Consider the following 12589-nt stretch of genomic DNA (forward strand, 5'->3'; position numbering starts at 1 on the left):
CACGATCATCCTTCACTAAGACTTCCGAAAAAAATTCAAAACTAAATACCTCAATGCTGCCCTAATTGTCTCTTCTTGTGTGCCAAGTAGCATGTATTTCTTCACATCAAGGTCCAAAAAACCTGGTATGGCTCCTTGTGCTACAGAAATACATGGTTCAACCATAATTTAATATCAAACTGAATTTGGAAAAAAAATAACTGAAATAAAAAACTACAGCTGTAGCAAATGTAGGGAAAACCTGGAAAGTTTTTCAACCTCTAGAATGAAAGACAAGCCATTTTTATTTCATTGTAAAGCTATGCCATTAGTAGTCAAATGTATTTGAAAATCTTTATTAACATCAGCTTTTCTCTAGTTAAGAGGTAGCAACTACTGTTTAATTCCACAGGATAAGTAGAAGGGCCAAGTTCTTTGGTGTGGTTCAAAGCCAACAGAAGCAGAAATTAGTCGAGAGTAAGTTAAGCTGGGATGACCATCCCAAGGCAGAAACAGCTCTAGTATGCATAAGGTTCCTTTTATCTCTGTGGGGAATACTGGTATCATGACTAGGATGCCCGATCAGACTCCAGTCTCATCTCAGCCATTCAGGAGTTCAGCTGTTCCACAGTAACAGCTTACTACAGGCAAATGAGCAGTGGGATCAAAGTGCAAGGACAGATTCTTGGCACTTCTCTAGAAACAGTGACAGCCTAATTTTGTTTTTTTAAGTGTAAGAGTAAGATTTGTCTAAAGTGTGGAATGGGGTGGGTTTTTTAAATTGTTTTTTGGGGTAAGAGGCAGAAGCCAGAAGAGTATTTGAGGTATTTGCTACTATGAAATGAAGCTTACATATGCAATAGTAAACAGACACTAAGCACTCTGTTTCTCATTTATTTCAGGCAATGACAGTGATAGAATTTAAACCCTCATGTGAGATGAGGGCACAACCAATAATGACATTGTATAGTTTGTTTTCTACATAGTCAAATGTATAAAAGTTTCATGAAACTCATCACTGGGACAGTCAGCAGTCAGTCCATGAGTTGTCTATTCAGTTAGACCAAGCTTCTTCTTCAGAGATTCTGGCATTTCAGGTGGAGGTGGGCGAGGAAGTCTGAAATAAACCTTGACAGAATCGTAGATGAACCACTGTAGTGCAGTCAGGGTACCAATCATAATGATACGAGCGAACAGACCTTTCCATACACCTGGAGAGCAAACCATAAAGCATGAGTAGCATAAAATAGCATGAAAAAAAGAAATCCTCCCCAAAACACCAGGAATACTTGATCCAAAATACATGAATGTAAGAATGTACCTTTGAATCCAAGCCTCATAAGAACCTGTGAAGCTGAGCTGCCTTTTTCTTTGTTCAACACAGACACCACAGAGTCAGCAGGATGGGAAACAATTGCACAGAATACACCAGCTGAAAGAATAATTTGACATTAGTTCTGCAGTGTTCCAGATGTACCACTGCTGTGTACATTAAGTACAACCAGCTGAAACTTCTGAACAGAACAAAACAGCCAGGAAAAAAACTTCTGAATCTTTGGATACTGAAAATCCCCCTTGCATCCAAAGATTCCCAAGACTGAAAAGGATGCAAGTTTTCACTTAAATGAGCTGCATTTTTTAAATCTGGCCATCAATATTGGTAACATATAGGAGCAGTTAAGAGCAGCATCCTGTTAAAGACCCATTTTCCCCTAACTGATTATAGTTATTTCCCCTGCACATTTTAAAGTTGCAAGTAAGTCCTCCCATGTTAGTGACATCTGCTTAATACTCTGAAAAGCAACAGGTCTCTAGATTTGCAGTAATCCATTAATGAAGTATAGGACTTAAAGATTCCTTACCAATATAGCCTGCAACAAATGTGACTACCAGCTGTTCTCCTTTTGTACATTCACTTCGTGGCTTGGGAACAACGTACTTGTAGAGAGCTTCAACAGTACGTTCAAAGCAGGCAAATTTCATCATTGTGTATGGAATCTGTCTCATCCACAGTGGAGCAACACCTTTATAGAAACTTAATCAGAGAAGAGACAATCTCAGGTTCATTTTCGCCAGTATTTAAAACCATATTTCTTACCTGAAATAAATTAAGTTACTTACTGCTGCTACACAGCTTCTATATACTGACCCTGTAATGCTGTCAATACCTACAGAAATTTGAGTTGTATTAATTCCTGAGTACCACCTTCAGACAGCAACACAAATGTAAGTTTTCCTGATCTGCAGGCTGCACAGCAGTTCCTTTAGTCACTTTTCAGATTACAATGTACTGCTGTAATGTAGTACTGCTATTACCAGTGCACTAAGGCTAATGTCTGCATACCAGCCAAGTCCTGATAGTGAGATATGACCTGTACATCTACAGCCACTTCTATCAGAACAGAAAGCTAACATGCAGTTATATTACTCTCACATGCCAATGACTCAAGCATCTTTGACTGTACAACCAGAAAGTTGCTGAATATCTCTGACTGGAACTGCTAGAAACTGAAGTTATCCAGCAGAACTCAGCACAAAGATACTCACAAAGATGGATCTAAGGAGCATGTGGAATTAAAAGCCACTTAGCACAGATTCCCTGAAGTATGTCAAGTTCTTATCTTGAAATACAAAGACCAAAAACTATTATAAGCTAAGGCCAGAATTAATTACAGAACCAGTTCTTCTTTAAGAAAAATGTACTAAAATCAAGAACATCAATTAAAATGAAGGGATGCTTACGCCCAGATGCCTTCTTCTGCAAACATTTTGGGTAAAGCCTGCCGTAGTGTGTTTGCATATCCAGGCTGTGTCTGAATACGAACTTTAGCAGCTTCCATTGGAGCCAGAGCAATGTCAGCAAAAAACTCGGCACTGGCAGATGCAGCTAAATACAGCGAAGTACGCCACAAATAGGCATTTTCCTGAATGGAATTTAAACACACGTTTTTATTAATAAATCAAGCTTTTGTGATTACTTCTTATCACTAGTATTATTATGCTGTGGACATATAGCTTTACATTAAAGATTTAAGGCTTACCTCTCCCAGCATGTTGCCATACAAGATTTTGAAAACTTCATAGAAACCAAATTTACAAAGCCCTTGCATGGAATAGCCAATAAAGGTTGGAGCCCATCCCTTAGCCAAGCCACGAACACCATCTTCATTGATTGTCACTGAAAATCCATTGAAGATGCTCTTGTATTTTTGTGGATCAACCTAAACAGAATAGACAGTTAAATGTTTGCTACAGCTTACTATTTTCCCTCTCACACCCCCATCCAAAATTTTTAATTTTTCTATTCCTCAGACAGGCTTCCTTTAACTCCCTGGACAGATGATGTACTCACCGCAAAGTTACACTAATGTAGCCATAATGGTTACATGCTAGTCTCGAACCCTGACTTATTTTAACAGCCAGTACGCTCCTCAATACTCAGAAACCACCAAATTGAATTTTGTTTCACTTTAACAATGTAAGTATAATGAAAGATTTACTGAAATGACTGTTCTAACACTGTCAGCAGTGTACTGGTGCAACTATGTACAGATCAGATTTTAAAAAAATTTAATGGGTCCTGTCAGCAATCTCATCTACTTTACATTACTTTACATGCTATGGCTATGTACATTCAAGCCTTGCCAGAAACCCCATGATTCACCTGATTACTAATCAGAGTTTTTCCTGTGTCATCTCTCCACAGTCAGACTAATGGAGCAAAGAGGACTAAAGAGTACTCAAAAACTTCTACACTTGTACTTTCACTTGGCAATAAAGGCTACACACATATTGTTTTCTGCCTATAAAATTTTGAATGAGATTTTAATAACTTATCAGAAATTCAACACAGACTGACTTTAATAATTTTGTTTCCCATGAAAGGAAGTAATTTAGTAGAAGCTTTTCAGCAGGTAATTAAGTCACATCCCACTGTTACTTTTCATATTTGACATCATCCAACAGTTCCTGAGAGGTTAAGAAGGAAGATATCAAACTGGATGCCCATCAAAGCTTTCAGAAAGAGCTATGGGACATGCATGCCAACCTGCACTGACTGGTATTTTGTCTTGAAGTCTAGGAACAACATACTTGAGATCCAGTTCACCTAAATATGTCAATTTTAAAAAGAGACAATTTTAGAAAACTGGATATTTAATCGGGCACCGTAAAATGAGACTATGTTCAAGTCAGAACCATGCTTAGTTGTTATGTGTGTAACAGGTGTCCTGGTTTCAGTTAAAACATGGCAAAGGTGACCTCTTCTTAAAAAGACATGAGAGGGCAGGCAACAGGTTTCTTCCTGGAGAACTTAGGAAGGATTAGTAACATGCTCTGTACTGGATCTGTAAAGAGATAAATGCTGACAGGTTTTACAATATCACACCTGGAATCCACGTGGAAGCCCCCCCTGAACCTCCCTCTAAGTGCTGGAGAGGGAAGGGGAAGTATCACCACCCTTACCATGTAATAAACCAGAACTGGTAGTCCACTGAGCATGACTGACATGTGACAGATTTCCTAGTTTGAGAACAGACTTTCAGGTGCTCTCAATAATGTGAAAGTCTCTCTGGTAAACTTTGTTATATAAAGGCCATTCAGAAGAACACAGTTTTGAAGAACAGCACATGCATACTCCTAGTGTTACAAGGAGGTCTGACTAATACATAGTTCCTAATTTCAGGAGTTCTCTAATTACAAAATGGTCATTTTTATAATCAGTGTCAGCCTATACAACAGGGAAACCATTAACTACTATATTTCCAGAAATTTACAAGTGTGCTTTAATTTGCTTCATTCTTGCAGATTTGCCTGATTAAATCCATTAGTATGTTTTCATCCATGGCTGTCCACAAAATGATTTGAATGTGTCATAAGTGCAATGCAATGATGCTCCTTTCAGTTTAATCAAAAAGCACTTCAAGGAAAGCAGCTGCAAGCATTAATGGCCTTCCTGATACCAAATCAAATTTTAGCCACTCAGCTCAAAGTGGCATCATTACAAGATATCCAATCCATAAGCCATGCATTGATATCCACGGTGTTAATGGATCAAATTATACATGCACGTCACTCCAGGCTAAAAAACGCAGATCCAAAAGATAGTATTTCCTTACTCCAAAACCACTGGAACAGTATTGGACAGACAACCACCTAACATTGTGCTGGGTGCCTTTTAACAAAGGCAGTTAAACATGCCTTAAATGCTGTCAAAAATAATGTGTCCTGATTATCCATAGTACCTCTACTTCTCTTTAAAGTGGTATTTTGCTAGTCTTACAGCAGGAGAGATTTGCTAAAGCAGCATTCAAGTTTACTTGCTTCTTGTCACCCACAAAAGATTGCACCTCTATTGCCAACTCTTAATATGCTGGCTAGATAGAAAACAGAAGTTCAAGAAATGTTTAAGTTTATACAAACCTGCATACGACATTTCACTAAATCCAGAGGTACGACACCAGTGTGTGTCAGGCCACAACTTAGGACCCCACCAACGCCACAGAGAGCATAAAACTTGAGCGAGCCATATTCACAACTGTATTCTGCAGCAAAAAATAGAGACACACCATGCTTTTATATAAACTCCATGCACGGTTGGACAGCAATGTCCAGGGTATAGTTGATGCCTCCAGTTCATTAGTAATTAAATATACCACACTAAACATGCTCTGACACCACATACCAACATGCAGAACAAACCTGCATTCTGCATTTAACCAGGTCTAGAGGAACCAGTGCCGTGTGTGTTGTTCCACAGCTAATAATCCCACCAAGGCCACAAAGCACAAAGAATCTGTTTGAGCCATAGGCACAGCTGTATTCTAGTTAATTGGAAAAAATTACATATATATTATGGTAATCATAAATGGTAACAATGATCAGAAAAGAAACAAAACTAAGTGCTACTTTCTCAAAAGTATTAAACTGAAATAACCTCCCATGCTGTATTACTTGAATACAGTGTTATAATGAAAAATAATTATTTTGCTTAAAATTAAAACATTTTGCACCGACAAGATTTGATTCTAAGCCTTCCGAACTGAATTTGATCCTTTAAATAAGCAAAGAAAGAAACAGTGAAGTTTTAGCTCACAGCACACTAAAACCATAGAAATTAATCCCAGAAGTTACTAGCAGAAGCTGTGACTTGAAGTTGCAATGTACAACAATTTCTTATATCCAGGAATTAAGGAAGAATAGTATTCCTCTAGTACTCAAAAGACAAGGCATTTTTTGTTAAATATTCATGATAGTCTAACTTCTGTATTTAAGTGGAGACTAAAAGACTACAATATTGGTGTTGGAGATATGCAGACGTATTTTCAGGTATTTCTCAGAGTATTTACACAGTTTTTTGTAAATTGTCTTTCAAATACATAATCTCAAATGCATACAGCTTGTTTAATGAAACTGCAGATTGCTATTTATCGTCCCATTGAATGCTCATACACAAGGTTCATTCAAGGATCTTTCAGGTCACATTTAATGAAGAGATACTTCTATGCACTGTTCTATACAGTGTATATACTGTGTATAAAACCATCCAATCTTAAAACAAGTTATTAATTTTCACATATTCCTATATTCCTATAAAGTGAAGTTACTGGAGATGGAAAAAAAAGAATCCATTTTCTTCTTTCATTTTTGAAGAAGCTACAGAGGCTATGAGTGAGTGTAAATAAAAACCACTCAAATTTACAATGAACAGTACAAAATAAGCATAAAGTAGCAGTACAGTTCTGCTACTATGCTCAGCATTTTAAAAATATTAGTAAAAGCAAAACTAATATACTGAATAAGCATACAGAAAACAATACACTATTTAAAAAGTATTCTCCAAAGTAGAAAGTCAACCTTTTGCTACTGAATCTGCTGGTGGCACTTCCAAATAATGGAGTAGACATTAAAGTGTTAAAATTTAATAAGAACTACCTCCAAGAAACACTAATGAAAACCAAAAGATGGCAAAAGCCTATCTTATGCAGAGCTTCTTTGCCATCTTCCTGGTTCTGAAATCCTTTATGAACATCAACAGAAACCTCAACAGCACCAACAGAGCAGCAGATAACACGAGCAGGCTCATCCAGCTCCTAACTTTGCTAACAACTTTTAAAGGAACTCCTTCCCATAAATGTTCCAGATTTTACATGTTTTATATTTACATTTTTCACCTTACTCTTAAAAATTACCCAAATGGTAAAAAATAAGTTTTTCTTTATTTAAAACAATAAATATCCAATCACAGGTGCCATAGTGAACCTAAGTTAAAAGCTAGAAATCAGTTATCAGAATAACTTATTTTTAATTGAGACACTGCTAAAGACCGTAAATATGCTGGTCTGGGACTTACACATAGCTCCAAAGTAGCTTGGCTATGCCAGCAGATTTGCAGACAGCAGAAAGAGTCTGTTTACGACTTTCCAGAATGGCTGGTTAAACACACACAGAGCAGGCAGGTGTAATCAGAGAACAGACATTAGCTCTCTTTGGGGCAGCTCTGTCTTGCTGTGTCTTTGGTCAACAGCAGCACAGCCCTGCAGCACCTACCATGCTGCCCAGATCCCAGAACTGTTTGCTCATACTGCCTTTTTCACAGTAATTTAAAAGTCATACTCCCCAAATGACAGGGACAGACATTTTTAGTAGCCACAGAAAAGCAGAGTTTTATGTATGTGCTGTATTACAGTGCTATTCAGGCCTGTCAGCCTGGTGTTCAAGTACAGTAATTAAGAAAAACAGTATCAGTTAGGCTTGACCTCTTTAAAGGTGCCTAGGTTTGTAGTGGTACAGTAGTATTAGGAAAATAAAGCCACAGATAATCTTGTACTTTCTATTTCAGAAGTAGAGTCAAATTTTCTAAAAACCATAACTTGAGAAGAGAACCAGCTGAACATGAAGCACAGAGGACAAGAAAGTTATTCTAACATACCCAGGTACTGATTTAAGACAGCACCCTTAAGGTGCACAAATATAAACATATGGCATAAAAATATATCTACTCTGTTGAAACAGCTACATCATAACTATTTCATATCTCTGCTTCCAATCTGACAAATTAACCGTGAGCCAAGGACAAATTCCATGAGCCAGTCATAAAATACTTGGTCTCTGAGCTCTGTTGTGGTTGATGCCCTGAGCTGATCTCAGAAGACCATGTGGTTTGTACTGACTTTGGGTGACCTTGTGCAACTTCAGATACCTTCTGCAACGTGTTATGTTCTCAACACAAAACCCAGAGAACCAACTGGTACATGAAATAATGAACTCAGCAGAAAAGATTATGGAGAAACCACCTTTGACCATAACTGCCAACAAACAGGATAAAGATTAAGCATAATGCTTTAAAGAAGTAAGTGCACCTACTGAATATATTTAGCCTACCAAGAGCGATTTAGGGCTTTAGTTAGCTGGCAGAAGGATTACTACACTAAAAGCCACAAATGATTTCTTGAAAACTTCATTTTAACCTGTCTCTCTTTCACGTATTACATGAATGTTCCTGCAAGAACACTAAAACATTTTAATAATCACTGTACTTCAGAAAAGGGAGCTTGCTCAAAGTAATTTTTTTTTTTAAGTTAAACCAGTTAATGACAGTTTAAGAGAATTAGAATGTTAATGTCCACCTCTACTACTGTGCATTCCTTCAGATGGACCTCAACAGGTTGGAGAGGCATGCAGAGAGGAACTGAATTAAGTTCAACAAAGGTAAACGTAGGGTCCTGTACCTAGGGAGGAATAGCCCCATGGACCAGCACAGGCTGGGGGCCAACCTGCTGGAAAGTGCCTCTGCAGAGAAGGAGCTGGGGGTCCTGCTGGGCAAGCCAAGCTGTCCATGAGCCAGCAGTGTGTCCGTCTGGCCAAGAAGGCCACTCCAACTGTGTCCTGTGATGCATTAGGAAGAGCACTTGCCAGCAGCTCGAGGGCACTCCTGTCCCTTTACTCAGCCCTAGTGAGGCTACATTTGGAGTGCTGGGCCCAGTTCTGGGACCCTCAGTACAAGACAGACTGGAGCAGGTCCAGGGGAAGACTACAAAGATGATGAGACTAGAACACCTCATTTATGAAGAAAGGCTGAAGGAGTTGATCTGTTCAGCCTCAAGAAAAGATGACTGAAAGGGCACCTCATCATTGTCTGTAAGTACTGATGGGGGGGGTGTCAAGAAGATAGATCCAAGCTGTTATCAGTGGTGCCAAGCAACATGACAGAAAGCAACGGGCAGAAACTGATACACAGGAAGTTCTATCTGAATATTAGGAAGAACTTCTTTACTGTGGTGACCATGCACAGGAACAGGCTTCCCTGAAGACGCTGTGAAGTTTCCCTCCCTGAAGACATTCAAGAATCTGGGCACAATCCTGTGCAATCTGCTCTAGGATGACCCGGCTTCAGCAGTGAAGTTGGACCTGTAATGATGATGACGATGACTCACCGTGGTCCTTTCACCCATACTCATTCTATAGTACTGCAAGTATCACCAAGATCTGACCTTTAGAAATCAACGGATTGACTGGGAAACATATGGGATGCACTTGCACTTAACTCTTAAGCGCATCCCTGTATCTTAAATAGCAAGTTATCTGGTTTACAACGCACAACTAATAAAAAGAAAAAAAAATAACTAAAAAAGAAGAGCAGCAAGCATTCCTAATGTATCTAGATGTTCAAGTGCCCACCTATGAATAAATTGGTTTAAAAAAAAAAAAAAAAAAAAAGAGAGAAAAAAGGGGAAAATTATAGGAGAGAGATAGTCTTTCGAATCCACAGATTCACTCACTGGTCTTCTCCACCGATTAAAGAAGTACGGTCCTACAACCTCAGTGCCCGAGGCTGCAGGCCATACAGAGCCAGAAAAAGCGCTCTCTGCTCCTCAGGGCAGAATCTACGAGGGTCTCTGTGATTACTCGGCACTAGAACCTTGTCGTGTCCTTTCCCGGCAAGCCCGGATCCCTCCTGCTCCCCAGCACACCTCGCCGGGAGCGCGGAAGCACTGCCAGCTCCTCCCCCGCCCGTGCCCTTCCTCGTCCTCCAAGCAGGCGCGTAGGCCCAGGGCCGGCGCCTCCCGAGCCCCGCTGCGCGCTGACATTCCCTGCGCCGCCCTGGCGGGCACAAGCCCGCGCTGGGGGAGGCAGCGCAGGCATCGCCAGCCCCGCACGCCCGCGGGACTCGTCTCCGCCGCGGCCCCTCCGTCCCGCTCTCACCTTCGGCGGCAGACGCGGCCGCCAGGCCCCGCCGCGTGGCGGAGGCCTCCGCGGGCTCCGCTGGGCGCTTTCTCACGCCGTCCTGCACCAGCTGGAAGTGCGGCGCGTAGAACGGGTTGTGCCGCGCGAGCGGCGCGATGGACGAGAACATGGCGACCTGAGGCGGGCGAGAAGAGCAGAACGACGTGGGACCGGAAAACCCCGCCACGGCGCGGCACAGCCTCGGCCCCCGCGCGCGCGAGGCGGGCCTGCCGCCCCGAGGCTGAGCCCGGCTCCCGGCGGGCGGGCGGCCCGCGCCGCCCCGACCCGACTCACCTCGCAAGATGGAGCCGCGGCGGCAGAGAGTGAACGCGGGCCCCGCGCCGTCACCTTGTCCTTCGCCGCGCCGGGGGCGGGGACGCCGCGCAACGACCCGCGCCGCGATTGGCGGAGGCGCCACGCCAGCCGCCGCGCACGCGCGGCCACCGCCCTCCGGCCCCGCGGGGCCGCGCCCGGGCCGGGCGGGCCTCAGCGCCCCGGGAGCGGCTGCAGCGCCGCGCCGACGCTCTGCCGCCCCCTGCCCGGGCTGTGTGAGCGCGCCCCACGGCCAGAAACCCCGCGTCTCAGCTTCTGTTCCTTCCTTATCGCCGCCCGGCTCGGGGAGCTTGCCAGCTGCACCACGTGCCTCCCGTAGCCTTGCCCCAGGCAATGACAAATCAGAGGCAGGCCCCAACGCGAGTTCCCTGCGCTGGCTTTGACCTGTGCTCTGCAGCACTCACACCGAATCATGAAAGCATCGGGGTTGGAAGACATGTTTATAATCAGGTCCAACCCCTTGCACCGCACACATTTGTTGAGATTAGTTTGAAAAATTCCTCGGTACCACCCCAGGTTTCACTTCTGGTAATCGCATCTAGTAATACTTTGTAATCACTGTCTGATAAACAGACAGGATGCAACTCCCTCAGCAGAAAGCTCACCCCTCTCACCAGACTCCAGCTCCAGAATTCTGTCAACCCAAACACGGTCGTATTTAGCACCAAGCACTGTCTGCAGATGCCCTGGCCGAGTCCCACCTTCGGAGGGTAAACTTGCAGGGCATCATGACATAGGCTATGGTACAGCTGCTCACAGAATAGTTTCTTACTGATTTGTTAAAAGCAGAATGTTATGTAACACAGGACCTATGCTTGGCCTTACCTACCTTTAATTATGCCTTTTCCAGCACTGGGTGATTTCACTCCTTTTAATCATTTTAGACTAGCAGAGACAAGTTCAGCTCTCCAGTTTCCAAAGAGGCAATAGCTCCCCTTTTTTGTTGTTTTGATCATATTCTTTTGATTATAGTGCTCTGCAACAGCATACACACAGAAGCCAGGAGAGCAAAAGATATGTTGAACATCCCAGCTGTTACGTCTGAGCAAATGACAACACACCAGCAACACCACACTGAAGCAACACCCGAACTTTGGTCAGCACAGGGGCTCCTGTCAAACTTCCAAGGAAGGCCCTTAAGCCCTGGCTCTACTCACTCTATTTCACAACAAAGTTGTGAATCCAGGGAGACTGTCCCACATAGACAAAAGTGCCCAATAGCACTGTCACAGACGTCAAGGTTGGTTAAGTGCCTCTTGAATAAACTACACTCCAGCTGCTCAAGTAGGAAAAGGTCAAATGAAACTTGGACTCTTCAAATACTTTCGTTTAGCAACCAGCTGAGAGCCCAAAGTGCTGCTGAATTCATTGCCAGTGGCAGCAGTGAAAACAAGCCAGAATTGTTCATTTCGCTATTACTTGTTCTGCTCCACTCACTTGCCTCTAAACAATTCTTGGTAACATTTTATGTAAAAGCCAAACACTGACACTTATTTTCAATTAGATGGTAACCTCTAAACATGATTGAGAATTGGGCTCTTGAAACTGTATATAAATGATAAAAATTTCATTAAGACTTTTCCAATTTTTAACATATAGAAAACCTTCCTTCCAATTATAAAGGATGAGCAGATGACTATTTATAGACATCTAATGGCAATTTGCGTGCACAACTATACAGATGCTTATAATACAGATGCTTATAAGTTAGTCTGTAGAACTTTCCTGGAACAACTGTGAATTTGGTGTTTAAATGACAATTAACCTCTAACATCTGTACTACTAACAAGAACTACTAAACGGCAGTCTAATGTAGCCCCATGAAAATACAGGGATAATATATATTCTTGCTGAATACATATAATTTTACAAAGAAAATACCTACAACTTTTCTTAGATGTGAAGCAATACTAACATATGGCCGCAAAGGCCCATGGGAGAGACTTTTCTCACCCAACCCTAAAGGGGTATTTTCCTCATCATGGCTGAGGCACAACATCCTTGATGGTAGGCTCCTGGGCCTCCTCAACAGACCATGGTTCTAGAGTCGGTA

General features: G+C 42.1%; 1 protein-coding gene and 1 non-coding gene across 3 annotated transcripts; both read right to left on the reverse strand.

Annotated features, from left to right (window-relative positions):
• Positions 1-857: 857 nt before the first annotated feature.
• Positions 858-10592, reverse strand: SLC25A3 (solute carrier family 25 member 3). 2 transcript variants are annotated; one of them, XM_040061106.1, is made up of 8 exons: positions 10498-10592; positions 10183-10339; positions 5401-5522; positions 3021-3200; positions 2722-2903; positions 1842-2014; positions 1301-1411; positions 858-1190 (listed from the first exon to the last, which is right to left on the reverse strand). In XM_040061106.1, the coding sequence occupies exons 2-8, from the start codon at positions 10331-10333 to the stop codon at positions 1030-1032; spliced, it is 1080 nt and encodes a 359-aa protein (XP_039917040.1). In that variant the 5' UTR covers positions 10334-10339; positions 10498-10592; the 3' UTR covers positions 858-1029. The 2 variants fall into 2 exon arrangements, with proteins under 2 accessions (XP_039917040.1, XP_039917039.1); XM_040061105.2 differs by lacking the exon at positions 5401-5522 and adding an exon at positions 5680-5801.
• On the reverse strand, positions 2311-2550 carry LOC120752476 (small nucleolar RNA SNORA53). The gene has a single exon (XR_005700722.1). It is a non-coding gene; the product is annotated as a small nucleolar RNA SNORA53 (small nucleolar RNA).
• Positions 10593-12589: the final 1997 nt, after the last annotated feature.

Source organism: Hirundo rustica, chromosome 4 (genome assembly GCF_015227805.2).
Source record: "Hirundo rustica isolate bHirRus1 chromosome 4, bHirRus1.pri.v3, whole genome shotgun sequence".
NCBI classification, from domain to species: domain Eukaryota; kingdom Metazoa; phylum Chordata; class Aves; order Passeriformes; family Hirundinidae; genus Hirundo; species Hirundo rustica.

What these genes read in the sequence shown, in the direction of transcription:
- SLC25A3 (XM_040061106.1), bottom strand. Translation starts at nt 10,333, where the DNA reads ATGTTCTCGTCCATCGCGCCGCTCGCGCGGCACAACCCGTTCTACGCG. An exon ending in GGCCGCGTCTGCCGCCGAAG is followed by an intron (nt 5,523 to 10,182) that starts GTGAGAGCGGGA and finishes TTTTTGCTGCAG; the next exon opens with AATACAGTTGTGAATATGGC. An exon ending in TATGAGGCTTGGATTCAAAG is followed by an intron (nt 1,191 to 1,300) that starts GTACATTCTTAC and finishes TTTGCTCTCCAG; the next exon opens with GTGTATGGAAAGGTCTGTTC.